The sequence below is a fragment of the Bactrocera dorsalis genome, chromosome 3 (assembly GCF_023373825.1).
Source record: "Bactrocera dorsalis isolate Fly_Bdor chromosome 3, ASM2337382v1, whole genome shotgun sequence".
NCBI lineage: Eukaryota > Metazoa > Arthropoda > Insecta > Diptera > Tephritidae > Bactrocera > Bactrocera dorsalis.
Genome location: NC_064305.1, coordinates 59,344,343 through 59,364,336, shown reverse-complemented (window position 1 = coordinate 59,364,336; position 19,994 = coordinate 59,344,343). Strand labels below are relative to the sequence as shown.

Here is a 19,994-nt window from a genome sequence, read left to right as displayed (position 1 = left end):
AGTTCACGTATCGACCGTATCGTTCAAGACCAATAATCGCCATGTTGCTTCCTTTGGTGACGTACTTACAAACGTATTTTATCGATTACACCAAATTGCAATACTCAACATTGACATGAATTTTGAATGTGAATTAGACAACAGTGGCGAATATGGTAGGATCCATATGTTGATAATGTCGATATTCACGCCTCTAAATTGAATGCTAAATGTTCCGCCATTGTCGTCTGGTGAGCGACGCCGATACAGTGGATATCCATCATTTCCAAAAGAAAAGCACGTGGATACTGTTTCGTGCATTTACACACAAATTGAAGTGGGATTATGGTGTCCGCAAGTTCCATGAACCTTATTGGTTTTCATCACTTCGTTTGATACTGGATCTTCTTTCTTTGCATCAGGAATTTCCGCATAATTAAATTATTTCATCAATTTGATCTGGTGTAACCACCATCCACCATCCAAAGAAGAATGTGTGCGTGCAGCAACCCCCTCTTTTGCCACTCAACAGAGTATATCTAGCATCTAACAGCACCATATATATGTACGTTGCTTCAAGATAATGTCCATCGGAGCTGTTGAAAAGTCTTGCTATGGCATCGTGACGATCGCTTTCTGATTGATCGCGACCCATACTACCACACGTACATCATTGCATCCTGGGAGTACTCGTTCATGTGGCTTGGGCTGCTAATGTATGTTGATGCCAAAAAGAAACGCCGACCGATATAAGCGCGACCTTTTCATGGCATCGTAACAAATTTCAATCTGTAATTGATCGCTTTGTTTGCAACACACATAACATTTTCACTGAATAATTTTCAAAAATTTTTGAAGCAAACGCCAAATTTGAACGATTTAAATAATTGAAAAACAAAACAAAAAAATTGAATGAAAAAATTTGTATGGAAAAAATTAACTTTTTGGTATTGTCCAATTTTCCGACTTTTCCTCAAGAAAAGCATATAGGTTTTTTTATTTCTAAACCTTCCCCAATCCGCGCAGAACATTCTCTGCAAATTTCATCAAGATTGGTTCAGCCGTTCTCTTAGCATTACTAATAAACAAACATTCATTCGTTTGTATGGGAAAAAGAAAATGGCTGTTTTTAGGGGTTTTCCGGCAAATTTTCGAGTCTTTTTCTCCGCATAAACCATCCCTGAACCTCAACGAACATTTTAAAAAAAGAATTTTCAAATTTGGTTCAGTCGTATGAAAGTGATGCGCGTACATACATTTTGGCGATTTATTTTTATTTATATAGATGTTTTGAATATTTAAATTCTGCGTAGTAGTTCAGGTTCGGTTTGTTACTTGATAACACGCATTAACTGTGAATTTAATTTCAGTGCTGTGTTAATAATGACGTAATCCGCGATTCAGATAAATATTTTCAGACTTCATGTCATAACCAAATTTATCATGAAACACAAATTATGCTACAAAAAATAGCTTTGTCTAGTCCACAGGATTAGCAGCAGTGGTATAGGATTTTTTTCTCACACTCTGTAATTGAAACATTCCACAGAAATATAACAATTTTAGCCAACATATATGTAAATATAGAAAAAAGGTTATATTGACCAAATCATGTCTGAAAAAGAAAATGGAAGCCACGAGGAAAGATTCGAACGTTCTGTGTGCAGATTTTAATTACCAGCAATCGAAGCCGAAAGATCAACAGTAGACCGTTTCCCCCCTCAAACAGTCCAATCAGTGATATTATGAGCACAGTATTGAATAAATATGATATTTCTTAATAAAAAAAATCCAGAATTGCAGAATACTAGAAAAATGCATTAACCAAAAATGCATTACTGAGATGTTTTTACTTGTAACTGCATAAAAAGAGTAATCCCGAATCCCTCAGAACTAACCTTTAGCAAAACAAGAAGATATACTATCATCCACAATCTTCAACTTAATGCTGTGTGGTGTCATTGAGGTTACACTAAAAGAACTGGACCAAAATTAAATACAACTACGCTAATATTTGTAAACCCACACTACAACGCTATTGACACCAAAAACATCCATGTTCTATCCAAAACTTTCGCTGATATTAAAGTTGCAACTGACCAACTTCTTCTCAGAGTTAAAAAGAGAGAAGAAAGGAAGAAATACATGATGATGTCCACCAAAATGAGCACCATAAATGCAAACTGACCAATACGCTTTTGAAACTGTTAAAGTCTTTACTTATATGAGCTTAGTACTGATAACTCAACAAGCCTGAGTATCGAAGGCCTTACACGTCCCTAGTCGAACTGTGGAGTAATTATTCGATCAGTATTATGCTACGGATCAGAATCATGACGCTACTTGAAAAGAATAAAATTGAAATAAAAAGTTTCAAAAGAAGTGGCGTAAATGATGGAACTATAAGCTCGACCAACTTGTAAACTAAAAGGTGAAAATGTTATACACTTTTTCGCAGTACAGCGACTAAGATGACTCAACCATGTAAAGAAAATATACAACAAGAGCACGCAGAAGAAAACTGTAGAGGTCACAGCATTCATCACTAAAACACAGCCGCGGTCAAGATGGATAGACAAAATCGAGAAAGACGTAAGGAAATATGGCTTCAAAAATTGCAATGAAAACGCGAGATGATTGAAGGACACTTGTGTAGGCCAAAGCTCAGAGTTTTAACGAAAAAATTATGCCATCTCATCATGTCATATCCACTATTCTTCCTTCAATGCAGTATCGTAAGTAACATCTGGATAAAATTTCAGTATACGGAACTCTCTTTGGTTGTACATACATAAGTTACTAAAAAGTGTGACTTTAAAAATTTCAAAACGTTTTTATGATTGCTTGACTCAATATGGCTTGAGCAGGTTTCAAAGATGGGCACCAGTAAAGAGAAAATATTCCATGATTTCCAGTTTTGCTTCGATAAAATCGAATCGAATGTCTAACGCCTTGATACTGCAACTAATCACGAACCATTTCGGTTTCGTCGATATAATTTATGATCTCTTCCTCGGATATGAATGCTCCCATTATGTCAAATTAGAATAAAATCAAAGATAATAAATAGTAACTACTGGAAAATAATTCTTAAAAATCCCAGCAATACTTTAGTGATTGGTTTTCAAATTATGGGGAATAGTTTCAAGCTTTCCGCCTATTAAACACCAAATATTTTAAATCAAAAAAATATATTTTTCGTTGCACTTGATTTTATTAATATAAATATAATTATGGGGAGTTGTTCATGTTCACAAACTTTCCTTTTCTCAAAAATAAAGTTATACGAGGACTATTATTAAACCAATGCAAACGAGTGCCAGCATAAAGTGGCGTGGCATAAATTTATGTAGGAAATTCGAAAAAGTGGCCGGCTAATAGGCGGCAACCACAAGTGGCATGTGTGGTATATATATGTATATTTATATATAGAATTAGCCTTTCGGAATATAAATATATAGTATATGCTTTGAATATCGCACTCATGCATGCAAACGCCTTGGTATGCGTATCACAACACACAAGTATAATAAACTATAAAAATTTACGATGCTATAAAAATGAGCGCTTCACTGTCTTTTATAACGGAATCACAAAAAAAACACAAAATAATCCAAAAAAAAGTAAAGAAAAATTTCGTATGCCCGAAAACAGTTTTTCTAACTGATTTTTTGTATTTTTTTTTGGTTTTGTTTTTTCTTTTGTCTGCGCAATGCTCCAACTATTTTATAACTTTTCCATTTCGCTGCCATGTAGGCCACGTGCCGGTAAATCGGTTGATACGCAATTCTTTTATTCGGGTATTTATATGGTCCTTTGTACAGCCATTTAGTAAGCGACTTAAGCATGATTTGGAAATGCGGAAGCGTTGTACATGCATAAAAATCACTTTTAATTAAAGACATCGTAAAATTCCGAAAAAACTGGGGTTGTAGTGAAAGTATTCTAATTTTATGCATTTTTATATACTTTTATCGTTAACCGAAGTTCACGTTTCCCCTTGGTTTTGTTCATGCTTTGAAAACAGAAGTTCAAGTTCGTGGAAAAATGTAACCTGCCTTTATATATTGTATAGGCGATTTTCGTATTTTTAAATAAAACTTAATTTTTTTTTATATTTATTATGAACTTAAATGAACCAAATATGTACCATTTTGGTCGACTACTTTCTGCCATTTTTCCGCTAGAGACATTATTCCATCAGTGTAAAACTTTTCTATTTTTTGGGCGAAAGACTGTGACAAGGAATTTTCACAGGCTTCTCTTGAAGCCAACTTTACTCCATTAAGGGAGTTCTGCATGGACGGAAACAAATGGTAGTCCGATGGTAGAAGGTCAGGGTTATATGGTGGATGCATCACAACTTCCCAGCAAAGCGCTCACAGTTTTTGCCGAGTCATCAAAGATGTGTGTTGTCTAGCGTTGTCCTGATGGAAGACAAAGCCATTTATGTTCCTCAGATCTGGCGTTTTTTTTCGATTGCTTGCTCAATCTCATTAGTTGTTAACAGTAAAATGTAGAATCAATCGTTCGACGAGGCTGCAGCAGCTCATATTGAATGATTCCTTTCCAATCCCATCAAATACGCAGCATAACCTTTTGAGCAATCAATCCTGCCTTTACAACCATTTGTTGAGCTTTACCACGCGGACGGACAATGACCTTTTTTGTACACTATTGTTGTAATTGACCCAATTTTCGTCGTTTGTCAGCATTTGTTTCGATTTCATTTCGTTTCAACAAAGAATCGCAGATGTTAATTCAGTCCATTAAATTTTTCAAAGACAATTCATGTGAATCCCAAACATCGAGCTTCTTTTTGTAGCCAGCCTTTTTGAAATTGTTCAAAACCGTTTGATTATAAAGGTTAAGTTCCTTAGGTTTTGTCATGGCTGCTTTGTGATGGTCCTGGTCAATCTTTTCCATAACTTTATCGACTTTTTTAACGATAAGTCGTTCAGAACAAAGAGAAAGATGCACCACCCACATCGAAATTTGCAGAGCGGAAGCGAGCGAACCATTATTGTGCTACACGAACTGATACAGCATCGTCTTCGTAAGCTTCACAAATTTGATTTGTTGCATCCTGCAAACCAAGATCCTTCTGCAAAATCTTCCGTATAGTAAACGGACATAGCTCAAATTGACGCGCGCTATGGCGGGTGAACCTAAACAGGTACTTCTCCGATACTCTGCTGCTGTGGCAATACCATCTTCGGTGCCCACTGTACGGCATATCTGAAAATAAACATTATCCACCAGAGTAAAGTGGGAAGCCGATTCATGGCTGCTCGAATTACCGACTCTGTTGAATGATTATATCGATCAAATGATTATACTCGTATCGGCAATAAATTCGAATAAATCTGTTTATAATAAAACTCCAAACTTAAGTTAGTATGAATCAACTAACAGCTGTAAAAAAAATTAACTCCGAAAACAAGCGTCTAAAAAAACCCGTAAGACTTAACCAGGTGGAATTTTTCTCTAGCTGCGTCCTTCTTGTTAATCTGCTCTTTGTTATTATAGTTCTTGCGTGCCTGGTACAGGGGTCTTCACTTGTGCGATATGACCTTCTGCGATACTCCCTAAATGAAAAGGTCTCGTGGGTTTTGTTAAATATGTAAAATAAAACTGTTCTGAATTTCATTTCGAAGAGCATTTAATTTCTGCGAGAGCGCCGTGGTGCTGGTCTTTAGTGAAATGGAGTTCACTTATATAAAATTCCATCAACTTTTAACAACTGTTGTTTAAAATACGCTACTTAAAGTGCATCTGACAACACGAACGTCAATACTTCTTCAAAAGCACCATTTGGAGAAGAAAAAAAGTAAAATCTTGCTACTGTCTTCATAATAGTTTTACTTAACTTTAATAGCTTCGTTTAACTCACTTTCTTCTCACACTCCCTACTTTCTTTAGCGCTACCATACGATAAGCAGTCTGTGTCAGAGTGTTGCGCAACGGTACTATATTCAGCTTAATCTAATTTGGTAGTTCCACCTGCCCGCTTTAAACATTCATTTTCCTTACGTCACATTATAGTAGATAAAAATTCTAAATAATTCACTTGCACGTTTGCCATAATTTGCAACCGAAATGAGCACAAAGCGAACAAAAAAGCAACAACTGCGACAACATAAATTACAAACGAAACATTATTTTCAATATAAACGCAACGCAACGCAGCGCCTTGCCAACCGACAAAGTATGAGTAAATCCAGCCTGAATACAAATGCATAAGCCATTAGTCAGGACGCTTACAAGGTAAGCCAGTGCGAATTGCAGGCGGCGCGAGCATTTGGCACAGCTAACACTTGTACATTTGTTATCTTTCAAAAGCAGATTTGTCCAATGGCAGCGACAGACCAACATGACGCAGGCACTGGCGCAGCTAGAAATGGTGCTTATGGCCTGTTTTTGCGAGTGTGTACGTGTGTGGGATGAAGTGGTGAGCGACAGCGCTACCTGCGAGTGTCATTTTTATATTCTCTCATATATTTTATTTTATTTTTTTCTAGCATATAGACACTTATCTATGTATTTCCTTTGTAATTTGCACGACTTGAGCTTTTGTCTTACACACGACGAACAGACCACGCGCTGCTGCGCCTGCTGACCATCTCCCCGCTCTCTTTGTTTTTTTCCGTGGCCAAGTTGCTTTCATGTGCCTTCCTTTGTCGATATGCCCACATACAGTGGCACATGCCTTTCCGCTCCCGCCCAACAATTGTCGCCGCCAATTGCTGCCTGACTGCCTATCACTTTTTACCGTTGGCTGCCAGCAACTATTACAACAAACAGCACTCTCTGACTTACCAACTATTCGTGTCTAACAGCCAGCATTTTGCCCAGCCCCGCAGTGTCGGCGATTTAGTGCGTGTATGTGTGTTCGGCATAGCGAATCCGTGGTGCTGAAATAATAAAGCGTCATATCGGATTATAAAAGTATATTATTTATGGTCGTAAATTCGTTGTCTTTCCCCCACCGATTGCAGCTCTTTCGCCTCGCCTGCTGCCTTGTGTTGTATTTATTTTCATAAAGCACCTTGTTTCGTTGTCTCACAGCCGCCATTGTGCTGTGCTGTCCCTTTGACTATTTGATTCTCCTCTTTCGTAGAATTTTTCTGTCCGACCGGCACTTTCATGGCTATCAACAGCCGATCTTTTCATTGTTAGCATTAATGAAGCACTCTGTCATCGTGGCTCACCCCGGACTGTTTCGCCGCACTCGCACTACTTCTGTGGTGAAACTACGCTGCTGATTGTATATGTGTGTGTGTGTCAATGTGCGTGTAGGTGTTGGTAGCAGTTACAAGCGTCGATATAACTATTCCTCATGACAAACGAATACACAATGAAAGAAGTGTTGTGCGCCTGCAGTGGATGTGTGGGGTCCCCTTGCGCGCGTGTTAAGGACGTTTGAGGTTATGTCGCCAACGTAGCTGAAATATGCCTACCAACTGCTCTTGTTAGCTTCGCTTCGATTCAATAATGAGAGCATACACTCATACAAATGAGCGACGTGGAAACCACACTTGACTTCTCTGTAGATTTCCTACACTCATTATTGTCATTATTTATGGATATTAGGGTGGCGTACAAATTAGCATATTAACAACTTTTTTAGCTAAAACCTCAGTAGACTACATTATTAAAACAAGAAGAAAAAAATGTTAACTTCGGTTGCGCCGAAGCTATAAAATCTTCCACAAACACCAAAAAATCCAAACAAAAATTTAATTTCGATCGGTCAGTTCGAATGACAGCTGTCAGATATACATAGTGCTACGCTCTGAATAATTTTTTAGAAGATTATACTTTTGATTGAGCAGCTTCTTGAAGCTGAAAGCGTTGTGAATTTTCAGATCGATATCTCATCTACTGAGGAACAAGAAAATTTTCATGTGACAAAAAAGTGAATAATTTTTTGAATAGTGTATTCTCATATCTTGCTTATTGCATTTAAAAATTTCGAAAATATTTTTGTCCACATTGAGGCACCACCCTAATTCAGATGAGTTCACCGTCGTGTCAGTTTATGACAAAAGCCAATGGTGTTCTTATTTCTCGCATAATTTCCTTTGTTTGCTTGAGTGACTTGTGTCATGTGTTGACGATGATGTTGGTGACATCACACATAAGTACAATAACAACAACATTTCGATACATATATACAACTTTGTCTACACATTCAGCTGCGAAAATCGCAAAAATAAATGCGCTCACCCGTATTGCCAGTAAAAATGTTCTTTGTTGCTGCTCTTGCTCATTTATGTCGCATTTGCTATAATAGGATCAAATATTTTATGCCAGTGTCATAGGCTCTAATGATTTTTCCGTATTCATTATGAGGGGTCAATTGTTCTGATTCAATGTTGTTTTTCGCTGGAAAAATTCACGAAACTTTTTGTTAGATTTCATTATCAGCACTGAAGGTTGTTTGGAGGAGATGTTAGAAGTAATAAGGGATTGATTTGGAAATTTCATATATTATACATATGTATATTCCTGAACATATTTTTACTCTTTTTTGAATGCTTAAAGTATGAAGTGCTTTGCTAGTCTGAAACCCTGTAAGAGAATAGAATACAGTGATTGTTATGGTGCGCAAACTCGTAGTTAACTTAGCTTTGACGTCGTAAGGTAAAGATGCAAGTTTTGAAATAATTGTTGCTCTTAATATTCCAATCACTTTCAGTTAGTGGTTTTCGATCGTATTTTGAAGAAAAATATATTAGGTTGGTAATATGGCTGATCAAAGTTCGCACGGGGACAACTAGTCCTTTATAAGGCCATAAAAAAGAAGAGCTCCTGTTTTCGAACTTATAAATTAGCAAAACGTTTAGTAGCCGGAACACATTTTCACTGGCGTTTAATTCCATTCCAGCCAGCTCGGAGGGATATCTGAAGGTATGCGCTCACAAGTGCTTAACTTTTGACCTCCCAAAGGCGGGGCAGTTAAGAAGGAACTGTTGAGTTTTTTCCGCCTCATCTTCCTTCATACAGCTTCTGCAGAAGGCGTCTGGTAAGAATCCCAGCCCTACTACGTGGACGCCAATAAGGCAATAACTCGCTAAAAAACCCAAAACAAAAAAAAAATTCCATTAAAAAATATTACGGCTTCATGAATGTCTCGACTGTCTCGACTCAGCTACTTCAGTTTATATCATACTGTATATTACAGTTAATCAAAATTCCAGCTCATTCCGCAATAGAACAGGAGTGTTGTCCTAAGTATAATTAAGGAGGTTGCGAGCTGTCATTAACATTCAATAGTTTTCGATATTTATCAATTATTACTAATCACTTTCTATTAATACTTGGGTAATTTAAGCATATTTATATATGACATTACTTGTTGTAATTGTTGTGTTGGCACAATTAATCAAAAACCAAAACAGACCAAACCAAACCTTAAATCAATTTCACTCATACGCCCTGGTGGCGTCATAGGTAGTAATTACACTTAATTGCATTGCTCATACGCACCGCGCGGCACACTCCCACACACATTTGAGTATTGTTTTTTTTTCAAAATTCATATATCATCGTTTTTTAATCAATTTTATGTTGTGTGGGCTTTTAATGGCATTCGCAGGCGTGTTCAACGCCAAACGCCACACCCACTCATTACAGCATTGCTTGTCTGATAAATTGAAAATTTTATTGAGCACAACAAAGTACGATGTTCGCTGTGCATTTCAAAGTTGAATTCCACTCTTTTCATTTCTCCTTTTTTCTATTTTCCCTTTCAAGCAGCACTAATACGTTTCATATCAGCGTCATCGTCTTAATCGATTACATTCCTTCGGTGCTGCCCTTTCTGAGCAATAATTATTTCAACAATTCTTGCGTCAATTTATTGTGCGGCTGGTTTTTTCAACAACTGAAATGTCTGCCCCTTTTTTCAAGCAATTTCAATAATTCACGCATTAAAAGGGGTTTATTTTGCTCTTCCTGTGCTATTATTATTTTTTTTATCTCAAATAAATCGAATTACTGAAATTCCTTTCGAAATAATTAGAACTGGCAGAAATAGAAAAGTAAAAGGTTTGTAGAGTGAGAGAACCACGCATATTTATCTAAATTTATACCACAAAATACTTCTTCGACAACTTGAAATATTAATTGATTTATTATTAGTATTATTTGATTATTTAAGGTAAGAATTTCTCTGGCACTTCAAGTAAATTTTTCTAATACTCTAAGTCCATCTTTTGCCGCGCTAGAAACATTGTTTATTTTTGAAGTATTCATGAATTTATATTTATGTTTTTTATCTTGTTCCTTTTAATTCCAGAACAAAAATCAATACTCACCGATAGCGACTGGAAGAAGCTATGGATGCGAGGCGGTATAAATCCCGATTCAAAATTGGATAACAATCTCGACACAAGCGACAGTCCGATGTTCGAGGATAGTGAGGTTAGTTTTACGGCAGATATTTTAAATTGGAATTTTAGTAAATACTTCAGAGGAAAATCAATACAATAACAAGGAACTATGTTCATTTGATTGAAACTAGGAAAAGAGATTATCGTTTTCTCTCTTATCCATAAGTTTAGATAAAAGAATGTTAAAAAATATTGCTGATTTTTTTTTCTAAAGAACAATAGTTGCATAGCTGTAAAAGGAGCAGATCAAAGAGTAAGCAAAGCAGTTCTCCTCTACCTTCGAACATGAGCTTTATACTGGTTAGTATTTTTGCTTAGGGCAAACTTTATGTGAAAAATGAGCCAAAAATTTAAGACAAATAAACGATTTACTACCCAGGCCAAACCTTTAGCAAAGGCTGCTGTAAAGTAGTTCTACTTCCCTGAAAAACCCAATTCTCATAAGAATATCGCTGCTCGAAGATAGAATCTCTTTGAGATGTTAAAATTGCAGTTCTTTCATCATAACCATAGCAAAATAAACATAACTCCATGTTCCCAAACTCGACGAAGAAGTATAGGCTTGACCTTAATGTTGCAGTCGATGGTGTTAAGATTCCGACTGTCAATAACCTTAAAAATTTAGGTCTGAATTTTGACAGTCTATGCTCATTCACATCTTAAACGACCGGGATTATCACCAAAGTACAGAGCCGCAACAAAATCCTCAAGTCGCTACCCGTCAGCACATGGGAAAAGAACAAAGCAACATTGTTGGCAACTTATAAGGCAATCGACCGGCCGACCCTTAACTACGTCGCACAAATATGGTCGCATGGATGTAGCGAAACTTATCAGAATACTATATTCCGAACTACGACAGGATGCTTCTTGATGTCTCCTATTGAACACCTGCATAATGAGGCCCGAGCATAATAAACTCCCCTCTAAGCAGTTCCTCCTGGGGTGCTTTCGCAGAAATCATCCCTGCAGTCACCTGCTTGGAACGGAACCGCCTCCTAGGAGCATCAAGAGGTCATTCCTCAACTACGTCGACGACATCAAGCAATACGCCGGCCAAACCTCGGACGCAACTTCCGTCAAGCCCTGACCGGCATTCACAGTGGAGTCATCAACACCTTCACCGACACCCTGTCAGTGAATGGCGTACTTGGTGTCAAACCACCACCTACTGAAGTCGAAGAGCTCGAATTGACATGAGAAACGCAAGTTTCTACATTCTGGATACTGTAGCAGGTTAAACTCCTATTTATCCAGAAAATACCCAACATGTCTACTATATGCTCTGCGTGCAATGAGTCTCCGATGACACTGGCCACCTCTTTGCATACGCCACTAATCCTATTCATCTGACTCTCAGCTCCCTCTCGTCCGACCCCGTTAAACAAAACGTTTCTTGGGGCTAAACTTATCTAATCCTTCCCATCCTAACGGGGTATACGTACCATCTGCAACAACAAGATGAGCCACATTTCACGTGGTAACCTTAAAAATCTAATTACGTTATTTAAGGGATAGGATAACCAAGTCATAACAGCATCATATAGCAAGACAACAAAAATTTGAATTTAACGCCAACATAATCATTTGTGCAATATTCTTATCAAACCAATAGAACTCTATACTACATTAAGAATCAAACTGTTCAGTGTCTATTTCAAATATTCTCTAGACGAAAGGTGTTAAATAGAAATACTGATACTAGCCAACCATTTTCTCAACTACAAAAAGTGATATTTTTTCTCTATATTAAATTATCGCTTATGAATAAACATATATCGCCAAAACGAAACCCATTCCATAGATCAAAGTACTGTAATTCATTCTCAGCACCTTTTATTTGAGTATTCACGGATTGAGACGATATACATGTCCGTCAATCAATGAATATAATTATTGAAAATAAATACACACTAGTGGCTGTTTAGTCAATAATAATTGTAATTGAAATTTAATCTTTATCACAAAATCCTTTGGTGTGGTTTGTAGACAAAGGCATACTAGACACAAATATATTACACATCAAATTAAAATATATCGCGTTTCCTTTTTATTAATCAACAACATTCCCCTTTCCCCTATTTGCCCACTTTCCCTCACCTACCCATCCCTCTGCATTGCTTTCGTTTCAGCAGATGGCGCACAACACGACCGTCCAGTTGGGTGGCACCGCATTTCTGGTTTGCAAAGTGTCCGGCGTGGATAGAGTGGGTGTAAATTGGGTTTGTTTAAGAAAAAAATGTTTGATGTTTAATCCCATTTTTGATTTCAATGTAAATACAATGATTAATTAACAATATTTATTTTCCAATAATAAAAACAGTTTTTGTGCATGTTTTCACTTTTTTTCCTTTTTTTAATGTTTATTTTTTTATTATTTTTTTCTGACTGGCTTGCATTTTTATTTTTGTTTGCGTGTTATAAATTTTGCAACCGAATTATTAGAAATCAACACGCCTGCATGACCTTTGATCTATTCGCAATTAACGCTGTTAGATGTAAAGTTCACAAGCTAATTAATTTAATTTACATTTAATTTGTTGTCATTAATCATGAAAAAATTGCTGCTTATTTTTTCAGTTATTAATGTTAAAATATAAATAATTTTGGTTCTATAGAAATGCATGTGGGGGGCTTTGTTTGGCTTAAACAAAATTTATGAAAATTCGGTATATGAAAGGTATATTAAATTTATTCGTTCTCTAAGCGTATTACTTAAAAGTTAGACAAAGACGTAACAACAACTTTAAAGAGAAATTTTTTACTTACAGGCAGTCTTAGTAATATAGAATATAGTAATTGTCTCTCCGCTTTTTTATCACATCTTAATGATACAGATTAAAAATAAGTCAAGTGTGACTACGACTCTTTCTCATTTTATATTTTTTGAGTGGCATTAGTTGGCATTAAGTGTATATCGTAACTCAAGTATCAGTGAGATATTTTGGTTCAACGGAGCTGCAATTTCAGTTTGGGGAACAAGAAAGCATTCCACGGAGCCAAATCTGGTGAATACGGTGGTTGATCGATGGTATTCATTAGGTTTTTGGCTTTAAATTCGGTCACAATCGTGGCTTGATGCGATCGTACATTATCATCATTTATGATCCATGAAATGTTCTTTCACAATCCTTATCGTTTTCGGCGGATGCTTTCAAGCAAAAGCCCCAATACAGCTGAATAGAACGCCATCTGCCTCTCCTGAACAAACTCATGATGCACCAAACCACGAATATCGAAGAACAACAATGAGCATTTTTGAGCGGCTTTGGTGACTAACGCTTGCTGAGCTGGCCTAAGCACCAAACATCAAGTAGTGAACCACAAAAGAATAACGAGGCTCCCACCCGTTCCATTATAGTGCAGTTTTTGAGACTGAGGTACCTGTCCTAGCAAGCTTTTCTACCTTATATTTTCCTGCAATAACGTTGTACCCAAGCAAGGAAACCAGTTTATTCATATAAGAACTTAAAGCTAGAGATACGAGGTATGACAATTAAGTAATGAGACTGATTTTATTGTCGCGCTTATGGTAAACCTGTGACCTTGAAATTCGCGTGTTCACGCATTAATCCGTGAAGATCGTCGTTTAACAAGTCTACTATTGCCAAGTAATCGAAATATTGCGAAAGCGAGTCAACAGAGTGCGCCCCGACATCGCTCGTACCTGGATTCTTCATCACGACAACGCGCCGTGCCACAACGCCCTCAACGTGTCACAGTATTTGGCCTATAAAGGGATCGCCGTGTTGCAACAGCCACCTTATTCGTCCGACATGTTAGCCTGTGACTTTTTTTTGTTTCCTAAAACAAAATCGGTGGTCAAAGGAACCCATTTTGAGTCGATTACGGACATCCAGGCGGCCGTGACGAGGGTACTCGCGGACATCCCAGTCGAAGCGTTCCAGAAATGTTACGAAGCATGAAAAACGCGCTGGAATCGCTATATAGCTGCCCAAGGGGACTACTTTGAAGGGTGGGCAGAGTTGTAGAATAATTTTCAAATATGCGGTTTTTATGGAATCAGTCTCATTACTTAATTGTCATGCCTTGTAAGTAGCCTATGCATCCATTCACTAGTCTAGTCCGCATAGTCACCGAACCCTAGGCTAACATCGCCTTGCTCTGTTATCGAAGTGACTGTTTACTCCGATAACCACTTTGAAGTATGCTGCGCTTCGGAGCAGACACTCTCAGTAAATTGATAACAGCCAACTCAGTTTAGAAGATGTCGCATTAGTCACAAGCCCTAAATCGTAGCTCATGGACGATTCCCGATAGCATACTTCTGCACCAATTCTTCGCGCATTTGATGCATTCGTAAAAAGGCTCACCTCGCTTTTCTTCAGAGAGTTTTTTCTTCCCTCGAAGGTGTGTGAGTAGAGAAACGACAACCAAGCCTAAGCTGGGCGACTTGGTTATTCAAGCATTGTAGATTGAAACCAAAGTGTGCGGGTTCTAATTACCCAGCTTATCTGAGTCTGAGGGCAATTTTCGCGACCTACGAATATCCCAAAGGCGTTTTTTGTTGCAGCAATTTTTTGAAATCTCAATTAGCAAAGTGATAATTCCAGAGGAGGCAAAAAATATTAAATCATGTTTTAAGAATATGTAGACAGTTATAAAAATTTACAATCTTCAAGACGCCACACGTTTATATACTCAGCGCGTTGGACACAGGTTTGGCTCAAATATTTCAAATTAAATGTTGAACGAAACACGTTAAAGATATAATACAATCCAAGCCAAGAACTTACTTTTCTCCTTCCAGCAAATTTTTTTTTCCGTGACACCATTTCATTTCACTCGACTGGAAAACCGAACGTCAGTTTCTTATATATTTGCAATTAACTGACTGTCGCACACACACATATGTACAAAATGCACAGTTTCCTTCCAGCATCAATATATCTGTCCCACTACTTCCTTTGCTGGCGCTCACACCCTAGTAAGTGTGTGATTGTGTCTTATAAGTTGCTCATTCAAATAATTTCGCTTTTGCTTGAACAAATTGATGAAAAGCGCTTTTCCGAGAAAGCCAGCAAGCAAGTAAACGAGCATTGGTGTCAAGCAAGAGAGACTAATTAGCTTCGTGTCGCTTTTTCGCGCTGTTGCTTGCAACGTCTTCTTATATATAATTATATATTATATGTATATAAGTGCTCGCAGGTTTTTTTGTATGTGTGTATATATGATCTTTTTGTGCCGCAACTATTAGCAAGGACATCGACTTAATAAACTGTAATGCGATGAATTGTTGTTTTTGTTCTGTTGCTTGGAGAAAGGAAATGGAAAGCGCTTAATTATCTGAGAGTCAGCAATCTTCCTAGTGGCTTCAATTAAAGATTATGTATATAATATTTAAAAGTAGGTCGGCAACGTCTCTCCTCCTAGTGTACATTTCATGTAACTTTCTAAGGATCATTTTGCATAAATTACAAATTTTTAGATCTGATGCATTTCGATCATAGTTTTGGAAATAATTTCTCGCAAAGATCTGTTTGGACCTTTTTCACTATTGACCATATTAGGAATACCAAATTTTTACCACTGATTAAACATACACATTCTTATTGCACTTTCTAGAAGTAGCATTGTAAGTTGTATCCATGGTATGTGCCAATACGGTCTTATAAAATCATTTCATATAATATATTGCTACTCTCAAGTACAATAAGTGAATTTGGAATACCTTCCAAGAACTCTCCTTTGATGATATGAACCCTTTACTGAAAATCTATTAAAAACTTTGCTAAGCAGCCTCGAGATAATGAATGTTCCTTTCGAATTCGTATATCTTCTTAATTTCAATCCAAAGTTTAGAAAAATAATCCTGTCCACAGCTAACCTCAAAATTTTGTCTAAAAGATCTTTTCGAAATTTCCTTAAACATCACTTATTTAACTCAAAAAATGAAAGACTTTAAATTATATATACACAAACTACTCGACAGTATCTGATAGACCATGCGAAATTGCTTGAAATCGCACTTCTCTCACACACTCAGCGAAAAACTTCCACAAGTATGGCATACAACAACAATCGCTGTGAATGTAATGAACTCATCAGCGAAAGGCAACATTGCACGATGATTCATCATACTCGTAATTAAAAGTGCTTTTTTGTATCTGCCGTGGAAAGTGAAAAAGTGGAAGAAAAGAAAATGCGAACGAATACAAGCATTGTTTAAAGCAAATGAAATGGAAGTACATTATACGTATGTATGTATGTATGTATTTATAAAGAAGATAACGGTACGTAAAAAGATATTGTATTTCGTAGTGCGCCTGCAACACATTTCGAAATACTTTAAGCTGCTAGTGTGGCGTTATAAAAGAAGTAAAAGGAGGGAAGAATAATTCTCTCATTTGCAATTTGTCATTAAACAGTTAATTTTAAACGAGTCAGGCAGATAAGTTGAAACAGTTAAGAGTTTAAATGCTTTTGAAATTAAGAATATAAGAATTAAATCGGGGAGGTTAAAGGAACGATCAACTAGGCATACTGATGTGAAAACAAACATCGAAAAGAACGGATGCAGCTTCGGTCGAATAAAATGTGAGGAGTGATCCATTTAAATTTTCCTACTTCTTATTGTCAGAAGGTCTCTATATACTCCAGCTTCAGACATCCTGACTATTGCAGTATTTTCCAAGCCGGGATTACAGCTATTTGGTAGTAGATTAACTGCTCTGGAATTCAGGCTCCTTCGGAGGAGTAATCATCCACTCAGATGGCAGGGTGGCAATTCTAGCATTGAACTCATTTACAGTTCGTTCAAGATTCGTCAAGGTGTGAATAAAAAAATGCAATTTGTAAAGCTGGTGAACTAGCAAGGAAAGACATTCTAGAACCGCTAACATAAGAATGGGAACGGGTCGGTTTTCCACTATCATAAATAGCTGGGCCTCGCGCGAGCTTGGCCAGCGCTGGATTACCAAAGGTACAGAAGCTGTCGCAAAAGATTTTTGCCACAAGATCGATCTGATATCTTTTAACAGCTGTATGGAGGAAGATGAGGCTGAAAAAAGTCAACGCTTCCTTCTTTGCTGTCCCGCGTTTGGGAGGTCAAGACTTAAACACTTGCGAGTGCATACCTTCAAATAGCCTCCCGAAGTGGCGGGAATGGAAATTTGTATTGGCTACTAAACATTTTGCTAATTCATAAGTTCGAACACAGGAGTTCTTTTTTTCTATGTCTTCACAAATTACAACTTTTAGCAGTTCACGTGCAATCTGTCTAGATCAGCTATCTAGCCCAACCTAAGTTATCTCGTGAGGTGTGGTTGAAAGTGAAAAAAACTTAAGAATTATCTAACACTTTTAAGTTAGATTGATTTTGATGAAAAAAATGCTAAGAAATATTTCGTAAGAACCCAAAAAGTTAATCAAATAAAGTTTTGTTTAATTTTATGAACTGATCAAACCACATAATTTTAGTTTATTGCGTGATAAAACACTGTTGGATAGCATCCAGTCTGAAAATTCATGGAAGATAATGACACCAAAAAAAGTGTACCACATTCTGTACACATCGGACAATATGAACTAAAGTCATGAAGATATTTGTATCGGTAACTTCTAAAGCATCCATGGCTACTGAGTATTTGGGTCAGGTGGAAGTCTAGGTCAGGTATATGTATGTCCGGAATCCTATGCATTGCGTAAATTGGGCTAGCATATGATTTTATGTCTATCGTCTGTACCAATATTGGATCCACACAAAATATAACTGAATTCATTACCTTAGCTATTAAAAATTATAGGTTTGAATGCACACAACCTTTATTTGCCATCTAGATAAAGCACACGTCTAATTTAAGTGCTCCTTGAATTTGAGTATTGAGTCCACTGACACACCAAGGTACTTCAACTGTGGCTACGAAGTAATCAAATATTCTCCTATGGTGAGCGATATCTGTTCTTGAATTTCCTGGCGCTTATGAGCGAGACTTCTGTTCTCTGTTCAGTCAGCTCTAGATTCATGGTATCAAAACGCACACTATTATGCATCCATTGCATTTGATCCGAAGGTCATCTATATGCTTAGTCAAAGCTACCACTATGAGGTCATTCGCATATGCGATTGTTTTCACATTATTAAATTGTGGTATTCTTAGTTATACCCTGAACAGGGTCACGAAGCTTGTAACACCCAGAAGGAAGGGTCAGAGACCCTATAAAATATATATATAAATGATCAGTGTGTCGAGCTGAGTCGATTTAGCCATGTCCGTCTGTCCGTCTGTCTGTATATATACGAAATTATACAAGTTAAATGAGGGACTACCTCAGTTTTTAAGATATCCTTTTGAAATTTTGCAAACCTCAGTTTCTCTTCAAGAATCTGCTGATTTGTCGGAATTGCCGATATCGGACCACTATAACATATATCTGCTATACAAACTGAACGATGGGAATCAAGTCTTGTATGGAAAACTTTCTCATTTCTCCATGTATTTTTACAAAATTTGGCACAGGTTATTTTCTGAACCAGTAATGTAATCTCCGAAGAAATTGTTCAGATCGGTTAACTATAGCATATAGCTGCCATACAAACTGAATGGTCGGAATCAAGTCCTTGTATGGAAAACTTTTACATTTGACAAGATATATTCACGAAATTTGGTATAGATCGGAATCAAATGCTTGCATGGGAAACTTTGTCAGCATATATTTGACAATTTTCGACCATTAACACACAACTTTACAAAGCTTGCTTTTTTTGAACCATAATATTATAGAATCGCTATCTTTCATGAATTGCCATATTTGAGGACCACAAAACATTCCATCATTCAACTTTTCTTTACTAAGCTTTAATACAGTTACTAAGTTTTCATACAATTATAATTCAAACAATATTGTTGCACTCCACCGCTTTAAAAATAATTGCTTTACAATTCCTCAACTTATCACGTATTAAATCACTGAGTTCATTTTCTGAACAACTTTGGCGTGAAGGTTTCACTCTCCTATTAACTTTTACCGGTAGACAGTACCGATTCTTTGAAATTTGTGGAAATCATTGTTTTTGAAGGTAAATAAAGAGAGGAATTGCTATTGGGTATGTTTAATTTTTATTAAAATCGCATAAATTTCCGAGAAAAGGTTAAGAGTACTTCACTCTTGTCACCAGAATTACTACATTATAACATACACATACATACTTATATGATTGCGATGTCTAGATATTGCTAGCACTGGTTTGTTAGATAAATCTGTTATTATTGCTCAAAAAACGCACAAATTCTTCATTTGAAAAAATTTATACAGTAGATTTTCATTTACCCTAGTGTTATGCAATGTTCGTTAAAATTGAATATTACGAATACGCCATGACACATCAGATAATGCATGGAGAATAGATGGCACCATAGAATTTATTGCGACAGGCATCGCTATCAGTTGCGGCTTAACGACTCTCTAACTAATCGTTTGCCATTCGTGCGCGATAAGTTAAGCCAAATCCATACAAAGCCATTACCTGTTTCATTTAACGGCATTTACGGTTTACGATGATCCCTATAACTAACGTTGCATTTGCCACTAAAAATTCACATTAAAATGCACTTAAAACGTTGTAATCTGATTTTAATTAAAAGTTTACCAGATCAT

At 36.8% G+C, this 19,994-nt stretch overlaps 1 protein-coding gene across 4 annotated transcripts in view; it reads left to right on the top strand.

The window, feature by feature from the left end:
- The window catches only part of LOC105222359 (zwei Ig domain protein zig-8), a 282,802-nt gene that overhangs the window by 241,121 nt on the left and 21,687 nt on the right, over nt 1-19,994 (top strand). For 2 of the 4 annotated variants that reach the window (XM_049451726.1, XM_049451725.1), the window contains exons 6-7: nt 10,283-10,407; nt 12,512-12,598. In XM_049451726.1, coding sequence (XP_049307683.1) covers nt 10,283-10,407; nt 12,512-12,598 — 212 coding nt within the window. The remainder of the gene's footprint in view (nt 1-10,282; nt 10,408-12,511; nt 12,599-19,994) is intronic. The other 2 variants (XM_049451727.1, XM_049451728.1) reach the window with 2 other exon arrangements.